Source organism: Tamandua tetradactyla, chromosome 16 (assembly GCF_023851605.1).
Source record: "Tamandua tetradactyla isolate mTamTet1 chromosome 16, mTamTet1.pri, whole genome shotgun sequence".
Lineage (NCBI taxonomy): Eukaryota > Metazoa > Chordata > Mammalia > Pilosa > Myrmecophagidae > Tamandua > Tamandua tetradactyla.
Genome location: NC_135342.1, coordinates 80,389,834 through 80,410,389, shown reverse-complemented (window position 1 = coordinate 80,410,389; position 20,556 = coordinate 80,389,834). Strand labels below are relative to the sequence as shown.

Genomic DNA, 20,556 nt, shown 5'->3' with positions numbered 1-20,556 from the left:
TAATGTAATTATCTTGGAACGCTGAATGAAGCTGCATCTGATCTATAGTTTTTGTTTGTTTGTTTTGTTTTTTTTTCTCTTATATATTTTTGTACTTTTTATTTTTATTTGTGTTTTCTCTCTGTGTTATCACTTTGTTTCTTTTTCTGTTGTAGTGCTATTTCTTTCTCTAAATCGATGCATATGTACTGAGAAATGATGACCATACACCTATGTGATGATATTAAGAATTACTGATTGCATATGTAGAATGGATTGATTTCTATTGTTGTGTTAGTTAATTTTTTTAATTAATAAAAAAAAAACTGAAAAAAAAAAAGTAAATAGTCAAAGCACAAATTAAAAGATGGAAACTGTCAGATGGGATTAAAAAATTATAGCCAGCTATATACTGTCTTCAAGCAAATTACTTTAAATATAAATATAATGGTTAAAAGTTTAAAGATAGATATACATTGAAAAAACTTAGGTGCAGAAAGCAACTCACAAAGTTAAATGTAGGATTATGACATAATAAAGCAACCCCACTCCTTGATAACTAATAAAAGAAGTAAAAACATAAATTGGCACAAAAACTTGTGCATGAACGTGCAGAGCAGCTTTACTCTTAATAGCTAAAGAATAGAAACAACTCAAATATTCATCAACTGATGAACAAATGAACAAAATGTGGTATCCGAGCAATGCAATCTTATTCAGCAATTAAAAGGAGTAAAGTTCTGATTCATGCTATAACATAGATGGCTCTTGTAAACACTGTCCTATGTGAAAGAAGCCAGATGCAAAAAATCATACATATGATTCCATTTATCTGAAGTGCCCAGAAGAGGCAAATTTATAGAGACAGAAAATAAATTAGTGATCACTCGGGCTGGGGGTCAGGGGACAGAATGAGAACAGTGACTGACTGCTAACAAGTACAGAGTTTCTTTCAGGAAAGCCAAAAGTATCATAACATTTATTGTGGTGAACATTACAAACCTGTGAATATACAAAAAAAAAGGGAATTGTACACTTTAAATGGGTGTGTAGTACAGTAATTGTATCTCAATAAAGTTATATTTTTAAAAGAAAGATAGACTGGCTACCTTAATATCAGACAAAGTATGTTTCAGAACAAAGAAAATTACCAAAGATAAAGTGGGCTAATACATAAAAAGCGTTGATTCAAGAAAACAAAACAATCCTAAATGTTTATGTACCCAACACAGAGCTTCAAAATACATGGGAAAAAATGATAACTCTGAAAGGAGGAATCGACAAATTCTAAAATTATACACAGAGACTTCCAGAATTTGAAAAAATTCCTCTCTCAGAAATTGATAAAAGAAGTAGACAGCAGATCACCAAGAACGGAGAGGTCCTGGAGACACTGTCCACCAACCTGACATAATGCATGGAGAACACTCCACCCAACAACAGAACACGCTTTCTTTTCAAGGGCACATGGAACTTCAAGCAAGACAGACCAAATCATAAGTCGCACAACAAACCTTGAAAATAGTTAAATAATTGAAATCATATAAAATATATTCTCTGACCATAACTTAATTAAACTAGAAAATGAGTAACAGAAAAATATTTGGAAAGTCCCCAAATATCTGGGAACTAAACAATGCACTTCTAAATAATCTCTGGTCAAAAGTAAGTCAAAAGGGAAATTTAAAAATATTTTAACTGAATGAAAATGAAAATACAACATATCAAAATTTGAGGGATACATCTAAAGCAGTGCTTAGTTGGAAGTACATGGCATCAAATGCTTATATTAGAAAAGAAGAAAAATTTCAAATAATTAATCTAAGCGTCTATCTTAAGAAACTAGAAAAAGAACAAATCAAGTCCAAAGCAAGCAGAAGGAGATAATAAAGATATTAACAGGTATCAATGAAATTGAAAACAACAGGGAATGTCAATGAAACCAACAGGTGGTTCTTTGAAAATATTAAAAAAAAAAATAGCATAACCTCTAGTCATCTAAGAAAAGTAGAAAAAAGATAAAAAATTACCAAGATCAGGAAAGAAATAAGGGATATTTCTATAGATCCCAATGACATTGAAACCTCATTCAAGATGAAATAGAAAACCTGAGTAGTCCTTTATCTATTGAAGAAACTGAGTGGTAGTTAAAAACTTTCCAAGAAAGAAAACTCCAGGCCCACATGGTTTCAGTGGCAAATTCTACTAAACACCTAATGAAGGAATAGTACAAATACTAAATCATCATTTGCAGAAAGTAAAAGAGGAGGGAATTACTGCCAAACCATTTTATAAGTCCAGCATTACCCTGATACCAAAACCAGACAAAGACCATCCAAGAAAGGAAAACTCCAGACCACTATTCTTTGTTAACACAGACACAAGCCCACCACAAAATATTACCAAATCAAAGTCAGCTACACAGATAATACATCAGGACCAAGTAGGCTTTATACCTACAATGCAAGACTGGTTTGACATTTGAAAACCAATCGATGTAATCCACCATACAGACAGACTAAAGAATAGAAAATACACTATTATGTGAATATAGATTAGATGCAGAAAATGCATTTGAATAAATTTGATAACATTCATAATAAAAATTCTTGGCAAAACTGGAGTAAAAGGAAATTTCTCCAAACTGCAAAAGGACAGCTACAAGAAACCTACAGTTAACATTATACATTGCATTAAAAGAGCAAATGCTTTACTTCTAAGTTCAAGAATAAGACAATCATGTCCACTCTCATCCTAGAGAAATGAGAACATATGTCCACACAAAAACCTGTATGCAAAAATTATAACAACTTTATTCATAATTACCAAAAACTAGAAACAACCCAAATGTCCTTCAGTGGATGAACAGAAAACCGTGTACTACCACACAATGGAATACTATTCAGCAATAAAAAGGAACAAACTACTGGTACATACAACAACATGGACGAGTCTCAAATACATTAAGCTAAGTGAAAGAATCCAGTTACAAATGATTGCATTAGGTATGATTCCATTCATATAAAATTCTTGAAATGGCAAAACTAAAGGGATGGAGAATAGGTCCATGGTTGCGATGAATCAGGAGCAGGAGAATGGTCTTCTACAAAGAAGACGCACAAGGAAATTCGTGGAGAACAAAATTTTTCTGTCCTGATTGTGATGGTGATTTGTCAAAATTCAAAGAACTGTATACCAAAACACAAGTGATTATTATTGCATGTGAATTTAAAAATAATTTTTTAAAGCAACCAAAGAGCATGCACACACACACCACATATTTTCTGGCCATCTTCCCATGTTTATTCTTATAGATGAATTTTAGAATAATTGTGATTTTATTTTTTAAAAGAGTTCATTGGTAATTTCCTTGGAATTATATTACATTTATAGGTTAATTTATGGAGAATTGACATTGTTTCAGTAGTAAGTCTTTCTACCCAAGAAAAGTTGTCTTTTGTGTCCTTTAGTAGAACATTTTCAATGTCTTTATTATGGGTTCTGCATATTTTTTGTAAAATTTTTCCTAGGTTTCTCATGTGTTTTATTATTATTGTGAATGGACTCTTTTTCCATTACAATTTTCTAATTACTATTATTGACTTAAAAGGAAGATACTGATTTCAGAGTACTTCTTTTATAACTGGCCTTCCTTATTGTTAATAGGATCAGTTATTAATTAATATAATGATACATTAGCTTACATCATCCACAAATAGTCACTGTTCTTTTCCACTGTTTAGACATCTGACTTCCCTTTTCTGATTAAATGACTAATACTTCCAAAAAGCATTAAGTAATCCCACTTTTATTTTCTATGCTTCACTCACTTCTAGCAGACAGAACAGCTGTTCAGCCTCCTGCTTTCAAGTATCATTTTACTGACCTAAAAGATGAGTATAGAGCCCATACACAGTTTTGTCTCTATAACTTACAACAGTTTCCATTAATCAAAAATTAATGGCACATTTCTGTTTGGGGAGATGGGAAACTTCTGGTAACAGGCAGTGGTGAGGGTTATACAACATTTGTGAGTACAATTAATCCCACTGAATTGCATGCCTGGGAGTGGTTGAGAGGGGAAAGTTCATATGGTATGTGTTTCCACAATTTGAGAGACAGAGAGAAAAAAAGAGGGATACTAAAAAGACAATAACAAGTGAAAGCAGTATACAATCCTGGACTGGATCTAATATGGAGAACATGCTCAAAAGGACATTACTGGGACATATGAAAAGTTGGAACACAGACTGAAGGCTTTCTATCAATGTTAAAATTCTTGAACTTCAATTACTGTACCTCAGGTAGATATATAAGTGAACATTCTTGCTCTTAGTAAATGTGCCTGGAAGTATTAGGGTTCAAGGAGCATGATGTATATAACTCTCAAATGTTTAGAAAATGATTGGATGGAAGGAAGGAAGGAAGGAAGGAAGGGAGGGAGGGAGGAAGGAAGAGCAAATATTGCAAAATGTTACAAGTTGGTGCATCTGGGTATCTGAGTGGGTGTATACTGGAGTACTCCTTATGGGGTTTGCAGTATTTTTTAAACTGTCCTGTCAGTGTGAACTTATTTCAAAATAAAGAGTTAAAAAATAATTGCACATCAATATTGAACAATTTTTAAGGAAGAAACCAATCTCCCAATCCCACCACTCTAACAGTCAATTGTTTTGCTCTTTCCTTCCCGCTTCCCAGACTCTACCCACATAATTTTTACTCAGTTGTGACCATGACACAGCAAATCCAAGACCAAAGATGGAAAGTACTTCCTGGGTTTTATGCAGAAGCTGTGTACACAGTCCCACCTCTCCAAAAGAAATGTGTGCTAGGAGAACTGATAACAGGAAAGAATCGTCGTGACAGGCAACTCTCCATATCAATGTGAGATTAAAGGAAGAAGGAATTGGGAGTGAAAGCTGACCTCACTTTCCCTCATGTTCCCCCCAAAATGGCCAAAAGGAAAACAAGGATAGTTTGGAGGGTAGCCGCATTGTCAGGACTGGTCCAGGCAATTAAACAAATAGAAAGCCCACGAGAGTTGGGTCTCAGTTCTGTCCCTAATATTGAGTACTTGTGGGACCGTGGACTAATCAACTTGCCTTAGCTTTTGTTAATTCTGTAAAAAAGAGCAAACTGAATTTCTAAGGACTCTTCCAGCCCTAATTTGGCATGATCTATTTCTTTGGAAGAACTGGGCAGCTGGGATGGGAGTTATGCCATCAGAGCAAGAAATTTGATCAGCGATTCCAGGTTATTCAAGACTGTGAAATCAAAACATGTTTGCATTGGAAAGGAAGGGCCAAGGGTGACCTAACATAACTTCCCACCCCTTGCAGGAATCCCCTCACTGACACCCTTGACAGCCTCTTCAAGTCATTACAGGAATAAGAAATTTGCTATCTCATAAAACAGTTTCTTTTTTTAACAGTTAAATGATTAGCAAATCCCCTCCTGAAGTGAGACAAAATCAGTTCCAATTTTATATTTAAAAATTCAAGTGGGGCAGGCAATGGTGGCTCAGTGGCAGAGTTCTCACCTGCCACACCAGGGACTCGGATTCATTTCCCAGTACCTGCCCAAGCAAAAAAAAAAAAAATTCAAGTGGGGGCTGACCTCTGTAATAACACACAGCACAGCTCTTATCATTACCATAGTAATATACTTTCTTTGACATTCAGTGAACTCATTGGTATGCAGTCAAGTGTGGTGATGTTTATCATATGGCATATTATCAAATGGATTTAAGTAGAGAAAATCTATTCTATAGAAATTCTGTTCATAATTGGGAAGCCCATACTCACAGGTTATGTAAAAACTTCAATGAGTTGCTTTCTAATGGTAATAACAATCTTTAAGATGGTGGGTATATTCCTACGCTAGTCCAAAATAAAATATAAATTTGGAATGCAATTCTTTTGCCATTCTATTAAATGAAACAAAAAAATGAGTAAAAAATGGTTAAATATTACATGGTTTTTCTATTATTACTGTAACAAGTTAAAAATTTAGTGGTTTAAAGTAACACAAATTTATTATCTTACAATTCTGGAGGCTAGAAGCTGTACACAGGTCTCACTAGGCAAAAAACAAGGTGCTGGCAAGAACAGGTTCATCCACAGGCTGTAGGAGTGAATCTCTTTTCTTCCCTTTCCATCTCTGAGGTCACGTGTATTCCTTGGCTCGTGGCTCCTTCCTCCATCTTCAAAGCCCACATACTGCATCTCTCATACCTTCTTTCCATGGTTACAATATCTCCTGCTCGCTTTTCTGCCTCCCTCTTTCACTTTTAGGGACCCTTGTGATTAATTAGGTCCATCTGGATAATCTCCCTATTTTAATGTCAGCTGATTAGCAATCTTAAATCCATCTGCAACCTTGAATCCCCTTTGCCATGTAATGTAACACATGTACAGGCTCCAGGGATTAGGACATTGACATCTTTGGTGGGGAGGAAGCTTTATTCTGCCTATCACAAGGTTTACTCAATTACTAATACTTGATTTAAAAACTGTCAGGGGAAAATAACCAAGTGCATAGCCATTTTGCTGAGATTTCAAGTGGATATCTGCACACTTTCTAGGCTGTGTGACAGTCCTCACTGTAACCACTGTTATTCAACATTGTCCTGGATGTTCTTGCCAGAGCATTAAGTAAGAAAAAGAAATAAAAGACATCCATACTGGAAAGGAATAAGTAAAGTTTTCCCTATTTGCAGATGACATGATCCTATATATAGAAAACCCTGAAAAAACCACTACAAAGTTCCTAGCACTAGTAAATGAATTCAGCAAAGTGGCCAAGTATAAGACCAAAACACAAAAATCAACAGTGTTCATATATACAAGCAATGAACAACTGGAAGATGAAATCAAGAACAAAAATCCATTCACAATAACGACTAAAAGAATCAAATATCTAGGAATAAATCTAACAAAGGACGTAAAGGACCAGACACAGAAAACTAAAAAACATTACTAAAAGAAATCAAAGAATACCTAAATCAATGGAAAAATATCCCGTGTTCACAGACCAGAAGATTAAATATCGTTAAGATGTCAACCTTACCCAAAGCAATTTTACAGATTCAACACAATTCCAATCAGAATTCCAGCAGCCTTCTTTGCAGATATGAAAAGTAAATCATCAGCTAAAAAGCATATGAATACTCCCAGGAAGATGGCCAAATAGAGTAGCTCGAGATTAGCCCGGCTCCATGGAAAAGTTAGAGAAGGGACAGGAGGGCGACTTGAGGTGGTGATTTGGGAGTACGCTGACCTGGGAGAGTCTTCTGCACCACATGCAGCACCCTGGTCGCAGAGGCCAAGGAACTGAAAGACAGAGAGCTAGAGCCTAGGGCAGAGGCGCAGGGCCTGCGGGAGTGCACGGACGGATGAGAGCCGGGACTAGGACGTAAGCCAGGCCACGTTCCTTGGACACGCTACCCTCACCAGCGCAGCCCCAAGACCAGAGACTCACCCCACATCCCACACACCCGAACCCTGTCACCTGCTCCCATTTCCCGCACTCCAGACGCCCCCACCCCACCAGCCCCCAGTACACGGACCTGCCCCACACCCCCATCCCAAGTGCAGTCCAACCCACCTCTCCTGCACCCCTCCCAAGCACTGCCTCCCCCTCCCTGTTTCCTTCAGACTGCTGCCAGTGCATAAAGGCTGCGAGCACTAACCTCCATACCTAGGCTACCCCTGCCCCCCAGCCACAGTGTCACACAGCCTCATCCCACCCCGCCCCCGCCCCCAGCTTTACGCATCAGTTTGTGGCATGCCTAGGCCCAGGCATGCACACAGGCCCCCAAACACGTCATTCAGCTCTGGGAACTGCACTTTACAGCAGTCCTAGAACCATGCCTGCACACGGCCCTCAGCCCCACAACTGGGTCACATCTGCCCCCAATTCACGAAGACATAACTCCAACCTGCTACCATAGCTCTACACATGCGTACAAAGAGCTCTGTGCCTTAGACCAGCACACACACATTCTCCCTGGTCGCTGGGCACCCGCAAGCATCAGCGTAACATCCCCAACCTGCACCTACACCTGCCCTGAAACAAATCACTGCACCGAGTGCCCCACCCCGTACCCTGCTCCTGCTGTACATCCATCCCACAAACACAAGGCCTTAGACAACTGAAAGAAATCAGCTCCCAAAGTAAATCAATCAAGATATTTACATGCCATGAAGACAACAGAAGATCACTAAGCATCTCACAATGCAGACAGATATATTAGCCCTGCCTAATGACCAAATTAAAACACCTGAGGGGGGACAGACATTGGAACAACTAATCAAAGATGTTCATTCAACTCTACTTAATAAAATAAGTGAGATAGCAAATGACATAAAGGAGATCAAGAAGACAGTAGAAGAGCATAAGAGGAATTTGACAGAATAAACAGAAAAATAGCAGATATCACAGAGATTAAAGATTCTGTTGACCAAATAAAAAACATACTAGAGGCACACAACACCAGATTTGAAGAGACAAAAGAAAGAATAAGTGATATAGAGGACAGGATAACTGAATTAGAAAACTCAAAACAGCAAATGGCAAAAAAAGATGGAAAAAATTATTTGGACCTTAGGGAAATGATAGCCAAAACAAAGCACACAAATATAAGAATCATTGGTGTCCCTGAAGGAGAAGAGAGGAGTAAAGGGCTAGGAAGAGTAGTGAGGATATAATGGGGGACAACTTCCCAACCCTCATAAAGGACATAAATAAACAAGTCTAAGAAGCCCAATGAACTCCAAACAGAATAAATCCAAATAGGTCTTCCCCAGGGCACATACTAAACAGTCTGTCAAATGTTGAAGAGAAACAGAAAATCCTGAAAGCCGCAAAAGAAAAACAATCTACTACATACAAGGGAAACCAAATAAGACTGAGTTCAGACTACTCAACTAGCACCTTGGAGGCAAGAAGGCAAAGGTATGATATATTCAAGATTCTGAAAGAGAAAGACTTCCAGCTAAGAATTCTGTACCCAGCCAAGCTGTCCTTCAAAACTGAGGGAGAGATTAAAGTTTTCACAGATAAAGAAGTTCTGAAAGAATTTGTCAACAAGAGACCAGCCCTACAAGAAATACTAAAAGGAGTTCTGCCAGCTGAAAAAAAAAAGGAGAGAGAGGTCTGGAAGAGGGCACTGAATTGAAGAGAACCACTAAGGGTAACTTAAAGAATACAAACAGAAAGAGGGAAAAGAATATATAGATCTGACAAATAAAATAAAAAAGATAAGACGGTGGATTCAAGAAACATCTTTTCAATAATAACTTGAATGTTAATGGACTAAACGTACCAATTAAAAGATACAAATTGGCAGAATGTATTTAAAAACATAATCCAGCTATACGCTGTTTATAAGAGATTCATCTTAAACACAAGGATACAAATAGATTGAAAGTGAAAGGATGGAAAAAGATTTTCCACGCAAGCTATAACCCAAAGAAAGAAGGAGTAGCTATACTAATATCAGACGAAATAGACTTTAACCATAAAGATAACATAAGAAACAAAGAATTATATACTAATTAAAGGGTCAATTCACCAAGAAAATATAACAATCATAAATGTTTATGCTCCCAATCAAGGAGCTCCAAAGTACATGAGACAGACGTTGGTAAAACTGAAGGGAGCGATCGGTGTTTCAACACTACACCACTCTCCTCTATAGACAGAACAACCAGACAGATCAACAAGGAAATAAAGAAGTTGAATAACTTGATAAATGAACTAGACATAACAGACATATCTGGTCATTGCACCCCAAAGCACAAGGATATACATTCTTCTACAGTGCGCATGGAACATTCTCCAAGACAGATCATAGGCTGGGGCATAAAACAGGTCTTTATAAATTTAAAAACACTCACATTATTCACAGCACTTTCTCTGATCACAATGTGATAGAAGCTGGATCTCAATAACCACCAAAAATGAGAACATTCATAAATATATGGAGATCAAATAACACACTCTTAACCACTTGGTTAAAGAAGAAACTGCTAGAGAAATCAGTAGCTTTCTGGAGATGAATGAAAATGAGAATACAACTTATCAGAACTTATGGGATGCAGCAAAGGCTGTGCTGAGAAGGAAATTTATTGCCCTAAATGCCTATATCAAAAAACAAGAAAAAGCAAAAATAAAGGACTTAACAGCACACCTGGAGGAACCAGAGAAAGAACAGCAAACTAACCCCAAGCAAACAGAAGAGGAGAAATAACAAAGATTAAAGCAGAGAAAAATGAATGGGAGAACATAAGAACAATAGAAAGAATCAATAAAACCAAAACTTGGTTCTTTGAGAAAATCAATAAAACTGATAGGCCACTAGCAAGACTGACAAAGAAAAAACCAAGAGAGGATGCAAATAAACAAAATCAGAAACAAGAAGGGGTGCATTATCACAGACCCTGAAGAAATAAAAGAAATCATAAGAGGATACTATGAACAACTATACACCAACAAACTAGACAACTTAGATGAAATGGACAAATTCCTGGAGACACACAAACACACTATACTGACTCAGGAAGAAACAGAAGATCTCAACAAACTAATCATAAGTATAAAGACTTAGTCATCAAAAATCTTCCTACAAAAAAAAAGCCCAGGGCCAGATGGCTTCACAGGGGAATTTTATCAAACATTCCAAAAAGAACTAACACCAATCTTGCTCAAACTTTTCCAAAAAAAACTGAGGAAAAAGGAACTCTACCTAACTCATTTTATGAAGCTAATATCATTTTAATGCCAAAACCATGTAAAGATGATATAAGAAAGGAAAACCACAGGCCAATCTCCCTAATGAACATATATGCAAAAATTCTCAATAAAATATTAGCAAATCAAATCCAACAACACATTAAAACAATTATACACCATGACCAAGTGTGGTTATACCCAGAATGCAAGAATGGTTCAACACAAGAAAATCAATTAATGTATACAGCACATTAACAAATCAAAAAGGAAAAAAAATCACATGATCATCTAGACTGATGCTGAAGAACATTCAACAAAATTCAGCATCCTTTTCTGATAAAAACACTCCAAAAGATAGGAATCAAAATATATCAATAATCATAATATATCAATATGATAAAGGAAAATATGGAAAACCGATAGCCAGCATTGTACTCAATGGAGAGAGACTGAAAGACTTCCCCCTAAGATCAGGAACAAGACAAGGATGCCCACTGTCACCACCATTATTCAACATTGTGTTAGAAGTTCTAGCTAGAGCAATCAGGCAGGACAAAGAAATAAAAGGCATCCAAATTGGAAAGGAAGAAGTAAAACTCTCATTATTTGCAGATGATATAATACTATACTTGGAAGATCCTGAGAAATCTACAGCAAAGTTACTTGAGCTAATAAACAAATTCAGCAAGGTGGCAGGATATAAAATTTATATGCAAAAATAAGTAACATTTCTATACACAAAAAGAAAAAATCCCATTCAAAATAGCAACTAAAAGAACCAAGTACTTAGAAATGAACTTAACTAGGGATGTAAAGGACTTGTACACAGAAAACTATATAACATTGCCAAAAGGAATCAAAGGAGATCTAAATAGGTGGAAAGACATTCCCTGCTCATGGATAGGAAGGCTTAAAATAATTTAGATGTCAATACTTCCAAAACTGATCTACAGATTCAACACAGTACCAATCAAAATTCCAACAACCTACTTTGAAGATTTGGAAAAGCTAAATACCAAATTCATCTGGAAGGGAAAGGGATCCCGAATAGCTACAAGCATCCTAACAAAGAAGAACAAAGTGGGAGGATTAACACCCCCTGACTTTAAAACCTATCATAATGCCATAGTGATCAAAATAGCATGGTACTGGCACAAAGACAGAAGCACTGACCAATGGAATTGAATCGAGAGAGTAGAAATAGACCACCAAATCTATGGTCAACTGATTTTTGACAAGGCCCCCAAATCCTCTGAACTGGGACAAAATAGTCTTTTCAATAATTGGGCATGGACTGAAAATGTAGAGCTGTGTTCCAGTAGCCATGTTGCTTGAGGATGATTGAATAATGATACAGCTGTCACAATGTGACTGTGTGATTGTGAAAACCTTGTGTCTGATGCACCTTTTATCTACCTTGTCAACAAAGGAGTAGAACATATGGAATAAAAATAAATAATAGGAGGAACAAATGCTAAAATAAATTTAGTTTAAATGCTAGTGATCAATGAAAGCAAGGGGTAACAGGTATGGTAGGTATAATCTTTTTTTTTTCTTTCCTGTGTTCGTTTTATTTCTTTTTCTATTGTTTTTTTATTTCTTTTTCTGAATTAATGCAAATGTTCTAAGAAATGATGAATATGCAACTAAGGGATGCTATTGTGAATTACTGATTATGTATGTTGTTTTACTTTGTTTCCTCATTTTTTTAATTAATAAATAAATTTTAAAAAATAATAATAATTGGGCATAGAAGAACTGGCTATCAATAGCCAAAAGAATGAAAGAGAACCCCTCTCTTACACCCTACACAAAAATTAACTCAAAGTGGATCAAACACCTAAATATAAAAACTAGCACCATAAAGCTTCTAGAAGAAAATGTAGGGAAACATCTTCAAGATCTAGTAATAGGAGGCAGCTTCCTAAACCTTATACCCAAAGCACAAGATAAATGGGAACTCCTCAAAATTAAATGCTTCTGCAACTCAAAAGACTGTCAAAAAGACAAGAGGCAGCCAACTCAATGGGAGAAAATATTTGGAAATCACATATCGGACAAAAATTTGATTTCCTGTATATACAAAGAAATCATACAACTCAACAACAAAAGAACAAACAACCCAATTATAAAATGGACTAAAGATATGAACAGGCATTTTTCTGAAGAGCAAATACAGATGGTTCAAAAGCACATGAAGAGATGCTTATTTCCATTGGCTATAAGGGAAATGCAGATCAAGATTACAATGAGATACCATCCCACACCTATAAGAATGGCTGCTATTAAACAAACAGGAAACTATAAGTGTTGGAGAGGATGTGGAGAAACTGGGTCACTTACCCACTGCTGGTGGGAATGTATAATGATGCAGCCACTGTGGAAGACTGGCAGTTCCTTAGGAAACTAAACATCAAGTTGTTCTGACTCAGCAATAGCACCACTTGGTATATACCCAGAAGAACTGAAAGCAACAACACAAACAGACATTTGCACACTGATGTTCATAGCAGCATTATTCACAATCACCAAAAAATGGAAACAAACCAAATGCTCATCAACAAACGAGTGGATCAACAAAATGTGGTATATACATGCGATGGAATACAATGCAGCAGTAAAACAAAATGACATCCTGAAGCACACGACAAGATGGATGAGCCTTAAGTACATAATGCTGAGTGAAATAAGCCAGACACAAAAGGGCAGAGACTGTATGATTCCACTTTTATGACCAGCATAAAGGTGTAATCGGAGGCTTATAATACAGAATATAGGGGACTTAGAGATACATAGAAGCAAGAGATGGGTGAGTCGTTAACTAATGAGGTTGAACTGCAATGTACAGTTAGTTAGAATAGATAGGAGTGAAGGTGGTTCTCTAGTGGGTCTATAAGTAATATTACCATATTGAGGATGAACAAGATTGAAAGGGGTTGTATAGACCTACGTGTCTCACTGATTGACACTAGAAATATGAATTTGTTCTCGCAAGAATTACTTCAGAGATATGATTCTTGTTCAGAGTGTTTAAGTCCAGCATACAGGGGGGAAATTGCTATTGCATGCTATGAGCTATGTCCAAAAGGAAACCATCAGCACTATCACAGCAATAGCACAGGTAAATAATGGGGGGAGGGACAAGAGGTAAGAGGAGGTTTAGATTTCCTATTTGGTGAAGGTGTGTTTATTGGTTTTCTTTCTCTTGGGAATAATGAAATTATCTAAAATTGAGAATGTTGATGGACTGTGGACTTTGGGTCCTATAGATGATGCCCTATGAATGCAGGTGGCTAAAGGATGCACTGACAGAGAAGTAGATTGGCCAACGATGGTGTATACTAATGAAGAAAGGTTGTGTTGCTACAAAAAAGGAAGTTGTGAGGCATGCAACAATGTGAATGAGCATGTGGAACATTTGGTGAGACAAAATAAGCCAGAAACAAAAGAACAAGAATGGTATGGTCACCTTGAGAAAATACTTATAAGAAAACAGAGGCCTAGATTGTAAGCTTTTAGAGCAGACACAGTAAATCCAGAGTGGGGATTATTACTTCTGGATTTTGAGAGGCTGTTTTATACATATAACATCTTATTTAGAGATAAGAACAAAGCCGAACAGGTTGGGGTTAAAGTAATTCATTACACTGCGGTAAGGAAGATAGTACCTTTATTTTAGAACCACACATACTCTTTGAGACCAATGGAAGAAACGTTTATTTGGTCTGGAACTAAAATTTTCTGCAGTGCATAATTTAATTCAACCTATCTGTATAGCTCATTTGAACAACTGAAACACAGGGAGCACAGAAAAAGAAAGAGGTCCTTTCATCCTGTATACATTATTGCCATGCCTGTATACATCCTAGAGTATATTAACCAGATAATCAAAAAGTATTGGCAAAGTCCCCTGAGGGATGACAGAAAAATATGGAACTATTAAACCTTACCATAAGGGAATTCCCTGACACTGTGTCAAACTTTAGGGACACCCAAATCAATAAGCCATGCCCTCGATCATGAGGCTTACTCTTGTGAAGCTTATGTAGGTAGTAGAGAAGTTTCGACTACCTACAGGCATACCTAAGAGTTACTTCTGGAGGACCTCTTTTGTTGCTCAGATGTGGTCTCAGTTTCTCTAAGCTCAACTCTGCAAGTGAATTCATTGCCCTCCCTCCTACATGGGACACGACATCCAGGGGTGAAAGTCTCTTGGCAACATGAGAGGGGACTCCCAGGGATATATCCAGACCTGGCACCCCGGGATTAACAATTCCATCTCACCAAAAGGGGGAAAAGAAGTGTAACTAATAAAGTATCAGTGGCAGAGAGAGTCCAAATAGAGTCAAGAGGCAACGCTGGAGTTTGCTCTTATGCAAGCTTCAGTTATACTTTGTTACCTATCATAAACTGCCAACCCCCAACCAGGACCATTCCAGCCATCCTAAGAACACTTAGGGCAATATAAAAGATTTCACAAGGGTTCCATGCACTAGAGTAACTTTCCAGAAACCTACAACCTCCAGATGGGTCCCTGGTCCAGATAAGTCCTGAAACCTAGCCCAGTCTCTCCATAACATCAGACAGTTCTATCTCTCTACCCCATATTAGTGACAGACCCTTCCAATATCAAAAACTTAGAATAGCCATAGCCCAAACACCCCTAAAGAGAGAGATGGAAAGATCAAAGGTGATGGTGGAGTTATACAGAGAAGGTAGGATTTAACAAATGAATAGGAATACTGAATCATTAAAATGATAACTCCTTTAGCCTCCAGTATTTTAGAGCAGCTAGAAGTAAAACCCTAAAATTGTGGAATTGTAACCCATGTCAAACTCTGAAATATGTTCTACAACTAATTGTGGTGCTGTGCTTTGAAATTTATAGCTTTCTTGTATATATGTTATTTTTCACAAAAAAAGTGGATTGTGATAATAAAAAAATATTTAAGCTTTCTAGCCTCCTATATTCTGGAGCAGTTAGAAGGAAAAATCTGAGAGGACCGTATGGTAGCCCATGACAAACTCTGGGATCTGTCCAGTAACTATTTGTTGAAGAGTGCTCTGAAAACTATTGCTTTTTTATGTCTTTGTTTTGTGTATATTATGCTATACAATAAAAAAAAGTTTTTTAAAAAAAAGCATATGAAAAGCTGCTTATCTTCATTGGTTATAAGGGAAATGTAAATTAAGACAACAATGAGCTATCACCTCACACTTATAAGAATGGCTGCTATTAAAAATGTTTATTTGGTACAAAATTTATGTTTTGACTAGTGTATTTCCTAATATAACTTATGTAGACAGCTTAACTGAACACCATAAATACATGGAACCTTGAGTAGGACCTGAGATTAGGTTTGTCCAGAGTTGTTCCCCAAGTTGAATTCTTGATATTCTCACAAGCAGTGCAGACAATCAAAGCTATAGGCTGAGCCCCCAATCTTGGGATTTGTTCATATGAAACTTAACCCCACAAAGGATAGGTCAAGCCTACTTAAAATTAGGCCTAAGAGTTACCCCCAAGAGAACCTCTTTTGTTGCTCAGATGTGGCCTCTCTCTCCAGCCAACACAACAAGCAAACTCACCACCCTCCCAGTCTACATGGGACATGACTCCCAGGGGTGAGGACCTTCCTGGCAACGTGGGACAGAAATCCTAGAATGAGGTGAGACTCAGCAACAAGGGATTGAGAAAAATCTTCCCAACCAAAAGGGGGAAGAGTGAAATGAGACAAAGTGTCAGTGGCTGAGAGATTCCAAACAGAGTCTAGATGTTATCCTGGAGGTTATTCTTATGCATTAAATAGATATCACCTTTTTAGTTAAGGTGTAATGGAGAGGCTGGAGGAAAGTGCCTGAAAATGTGTTCCATTAGCCATGTTTCTTGAAGATGACTGTATAATGATAAAGCTTTTGCAATGTGACTGTGTGATTGTGAAAACCTTGTGTCTGATGCTCCTTTTATCTACCTTTTGATAGACGAGTAAAACATACGGATTAAAAATAAATAATAGGATAGGGTTCCAAGATGGCAGCTTAGTAAGGTACATGCGTCTTAGTTCCTCCTCCTCCAAAGCAACTACTAGGTGAACTGAAACAGTGCAGAACAGCTCCCGGGGCTACGGCAGGGAATGGACACACAGCATACCCCATTCTGGACTGGCTAGTCTGACTGCGAGACTCGGCTGCGGTGAGATCCCCGAGCGGCGCACGATTTCCCGAGCAGCGGCAGCTGCGGCGGTCGGAGCTACTCCCTCCCTCCTTCCTGGGCCGGCTGAGAGTCTCGGAGATGCAAGTTTCCCAAGCCGAGGAGACTGGCGCCCCTCTTTTGCGGGCGGCTTCTAGTCTCGGCTTCGAGTCCGCGCGAGTCTTGGATCAGAGGGCTATCCAAGCCGCAGTGCCCCCCCCCCGCGGGCGGCTTCCTGGTCCGGTGGGGAATTCCCCAGGCCGCGGCGGCCGGTGACCGACGCCCCTCCCCCACGGGCGACTTCCTGGTCCGGTGGCGAATTCCCCGGGCCCGCTGCGGCCGGCGACCAGCCACAGGGTCCCCTCAAGCCACAGCGGCTGACGCCCCCACCACGCGCGGCCCCTGAAACAACGGAGAGAATTGGATCGGAAATCCCCAGGCCGCGGAGAACGGTGACCAGGGGGATCCATTCCAAACACTAGAGACTACGTATGCCACGAGCGCCACCTACTGGGCAGGATAAGAAAAACAGAACCCAGAGATTTCACAGAAAAATCTTACAACCTTGTTGGGTCCGACACCCAGGGAAATCTGACTAAATGCCCAGACGCCAGCAGCAGAAGATAACGGTCCACACTCAGAAGATTGAGAATATGGCCCAGTCAAAGGAACAAACCAATAGTTCAAATGAGATACAAGAGCTGAGACAACTAATGCTGAATATACGAACAGAAATGGAAAACCTCTTCAAAAATGAAATCGATAAATTGAGGGAGGACATGAAGAGGACATGGGCTGAACATAAAGAAGAAATAGAAAAACTGAAAAAACAAATCACAGAACTTATGAAAGTGAAGGATAAAGTAGAAAAGATGGAAAAAACAATGGATACCTGCAATGATAGATTTAAAGAGACAGAAGATAGAATTAGTGATTTGGAGGATGGAACATCTGAATTCCAAAAAGAAACAGAAACTATCGGGAAAAGAATGGAAAATTTTGAACAGGGTATCAGGGAACTCAAGGACAATATGAACCGCACAAATATACGTGTTGTGGGTGTCCCAGAAGGAGAAGAGAAGGGAAAAGGAGGAGAAAAACTAATGGAAGAAATTATCACTGAAAATTTCCCAACTCTTATGAAAGACCTAAAATTACAGATCCAAGAAGTGCAGCGCACCCCAAAGAGATTAGACCCAAATAGGTGTTCCCCAAGACACTTACTAGTTAGAATGTCAGAGGTCAAAGAGAAAGAGAGGATCTTGAAAGCAGCAAGAAAAAAACAATCCATCACATACAAGGGAAACCCAATAAGACTATGTGTAGATTTCTCAGCAGAAACCATGGAAGCTAGAAGACAGTGGGATGATATATTTAAATTACTAAAAGAGAAAAACTGCCAACCAAGACTCCTATATCCAGCAAAATCATCCTTCAAAAATGAGGGAGAAATTAAAGCATTCTCAGACAAAAAGTCACTGAGAGAATTTGTGACCAAGAGACCAGCTCTGCAAGAAATACTAAAGGGAGCACTAGAGTCAGATACAAAAAGACAGAAGAGAGAGGTATGGAGAAGAGTGTAGAAAGAAGGAAAATCAGATATGATATATATAATACAAAAGGCAAAATGGTAGAGGAAAATATTATCCAAACAGTAATAACACTAAATGTCAATGGACTGAATTCCCCAATCAAAAGACATAGATTGGCAGAATGGATTAAAAAACAGGATCCTTCTATATGCTGTCTACAGGAAACACATCTTAGACCCAAAGATAAACATAGGTTGAAAGTGAAAGGTTGGGAAAAGATATTTCATGCAAATAACAACCAGAAAAGAGCAGGAGTGGCTATACTAATATCCAACAAATTAGACTTCAAATGTAAAACAGTTAAAAGAGACAAAGAAGGACACTATATACTAATAAAAGGAACAATTAAACAAGAAGACATAACAATCATAAATATTTACGCACCGAACCAGAATGCCCCAAAATACGTGAGGAATACACTGCAAACACTGAAAAGGGAAATAGACACATATACCATAATAGTTGGAGACTTCAATTCACCACTCTCATCAATGGACAGAACATCTAGACAGAGGATCAACAAAGAAATAGAGAATCTGAATATTACTATAAATGAGCTAGACTTAACAGACATTTATAGGACATTACATCCCACAACAGCAGGATACACCTTTTTCTCAAGTGCTCATGGCTCATTCTCAAAGATAGACCATATGCTGGGTCACAAAGCAAGTCTTAACAAATTTAAAAAGATTGAAATCATACACAACACTTTCTCGGATCATAAAGGAATGAAGTTGGAAATCAATAATAGGCGGAGTGCCAGAAAATTCACAAATACGTGGAGGCTCAACAACACACTCCTAAACAACAACTGGGTCAAAGAAGAAATTGCTAGAGAAATTAGCAAATACCTCGAGGTGAATGAAAATGAAAACACAACATATCAAAACTTATGGGACGCAGCAAAGGCAGTGCTAAGAGGGAAATTTATTGCCCTAAATGCCTATATCAGAAAAGAAGAAAAGGCAAAAATTCAGGAATTAACTATCCATTTGGAAAAACTGGAGAAAGAACAGCAAACTAATCCCAAAGCAAGCAAAAGGAAAGAAATTACAAAGATTAGAGCAGAAATAAATGAAATTGAAAACATGAAAACAATAGAGAAAATCAATAAGGCCAGAAGTTGGCTCTATGAGAAAATCAATAAGATTGATGGGCCCTTAGCAAGATTGACAAAAAGAAGAAGAGAGAGGATGCAAATAAATAAGATCAGAAATGGAAGAGGAGACATAACTACTGACCTCACAGAAATAAAGGAGGTAATAACAGGATACTATGAACAACTTTACGCTAATAAATACAACAATTTAGAGGAAATGGACGGGTTCCTGGAAAGACATGAACAACCAACTTTGACTCAAGAAGACATAGATGACCTCAACAAACCAATCACAAGTAAAGAAATTGAATCAGTCATTCAAAAGCTTCCTAAAAAGAAAAGTCCAGGACCAGACGGCTTCACATGTGAATTCTATCAAACATTCCAGAAAGAATTAGTACCAACTCTCCTCAAACTCTTCAAAAAAATCGAAGCGGAGGGAAAACTACCTAATTCATTCTATGAAGCCAACATCACCCTCATACCAAAACCAGGCAAAGATATTACAAAAAAAGAAAACTACAGGCCAATCTCTCTAATGAATATAGATGCAAAAATCCTCACTAAAATTCTAGCAAATCGTATCCAACAACACATTAAAAGAATTATACATCACGACCAAGTAGGATTCATCCCAGGTATGCAAGAATGGTTCAACATAAGAAAATCAATTAATGTAATACACCATATCAACAAATCAAAGCAGAAAAATCACATGATCATCTCAATTGATGCAGAGAAGGCATTTGACAAGATTCAACATCCTTTCCTGTTGAAAACACTTCAAAGGATAGGAATACAAGGGAACTTCCTTAAAATGATAGAGGGAATATATGAAAAACCCACAGCTAATATCATCCTCAATGGGGAAAAATTGAAAACTTTCCCCCTAAGATCAGGAACAAGACAAGGATGTCCACTATCACCACTATTATTCAACATTGTGTTGGAGGTTCTAG

General features: G+C 37.8%; 1 protein-coding gene across 2 annotated transcripts in view; it reads right to left on the bottom strand.

The window, feature by feature from the left end:
* Nucleotides 1-20,556, bottom strand: part of IRF8 (interferon regulatory factor 8) — an 82,777-nt gene that overhangs the window by 55,587 nt on the left and 6,634 nt on the right. Inside the window, exon 2 of one of the 2 annotated variants that reach the window (XM_077133227.1) lies at nt 13,057-13,177. The exons of the other annotated variant lie outside the window; for it this stretch is intronic. Within the exon in view, the coding sequence (XP_076989342.1) occupies nt 13,057-13,127 (71 nt within the window). The 5' untranslated portion in view covers nt 13,128-13,177. The remainder of the gene's footprint in view (nt 1-13,056; nt 13,178-20,556) is intronic. 2 annotated transcript variants of the gene reach the window in all.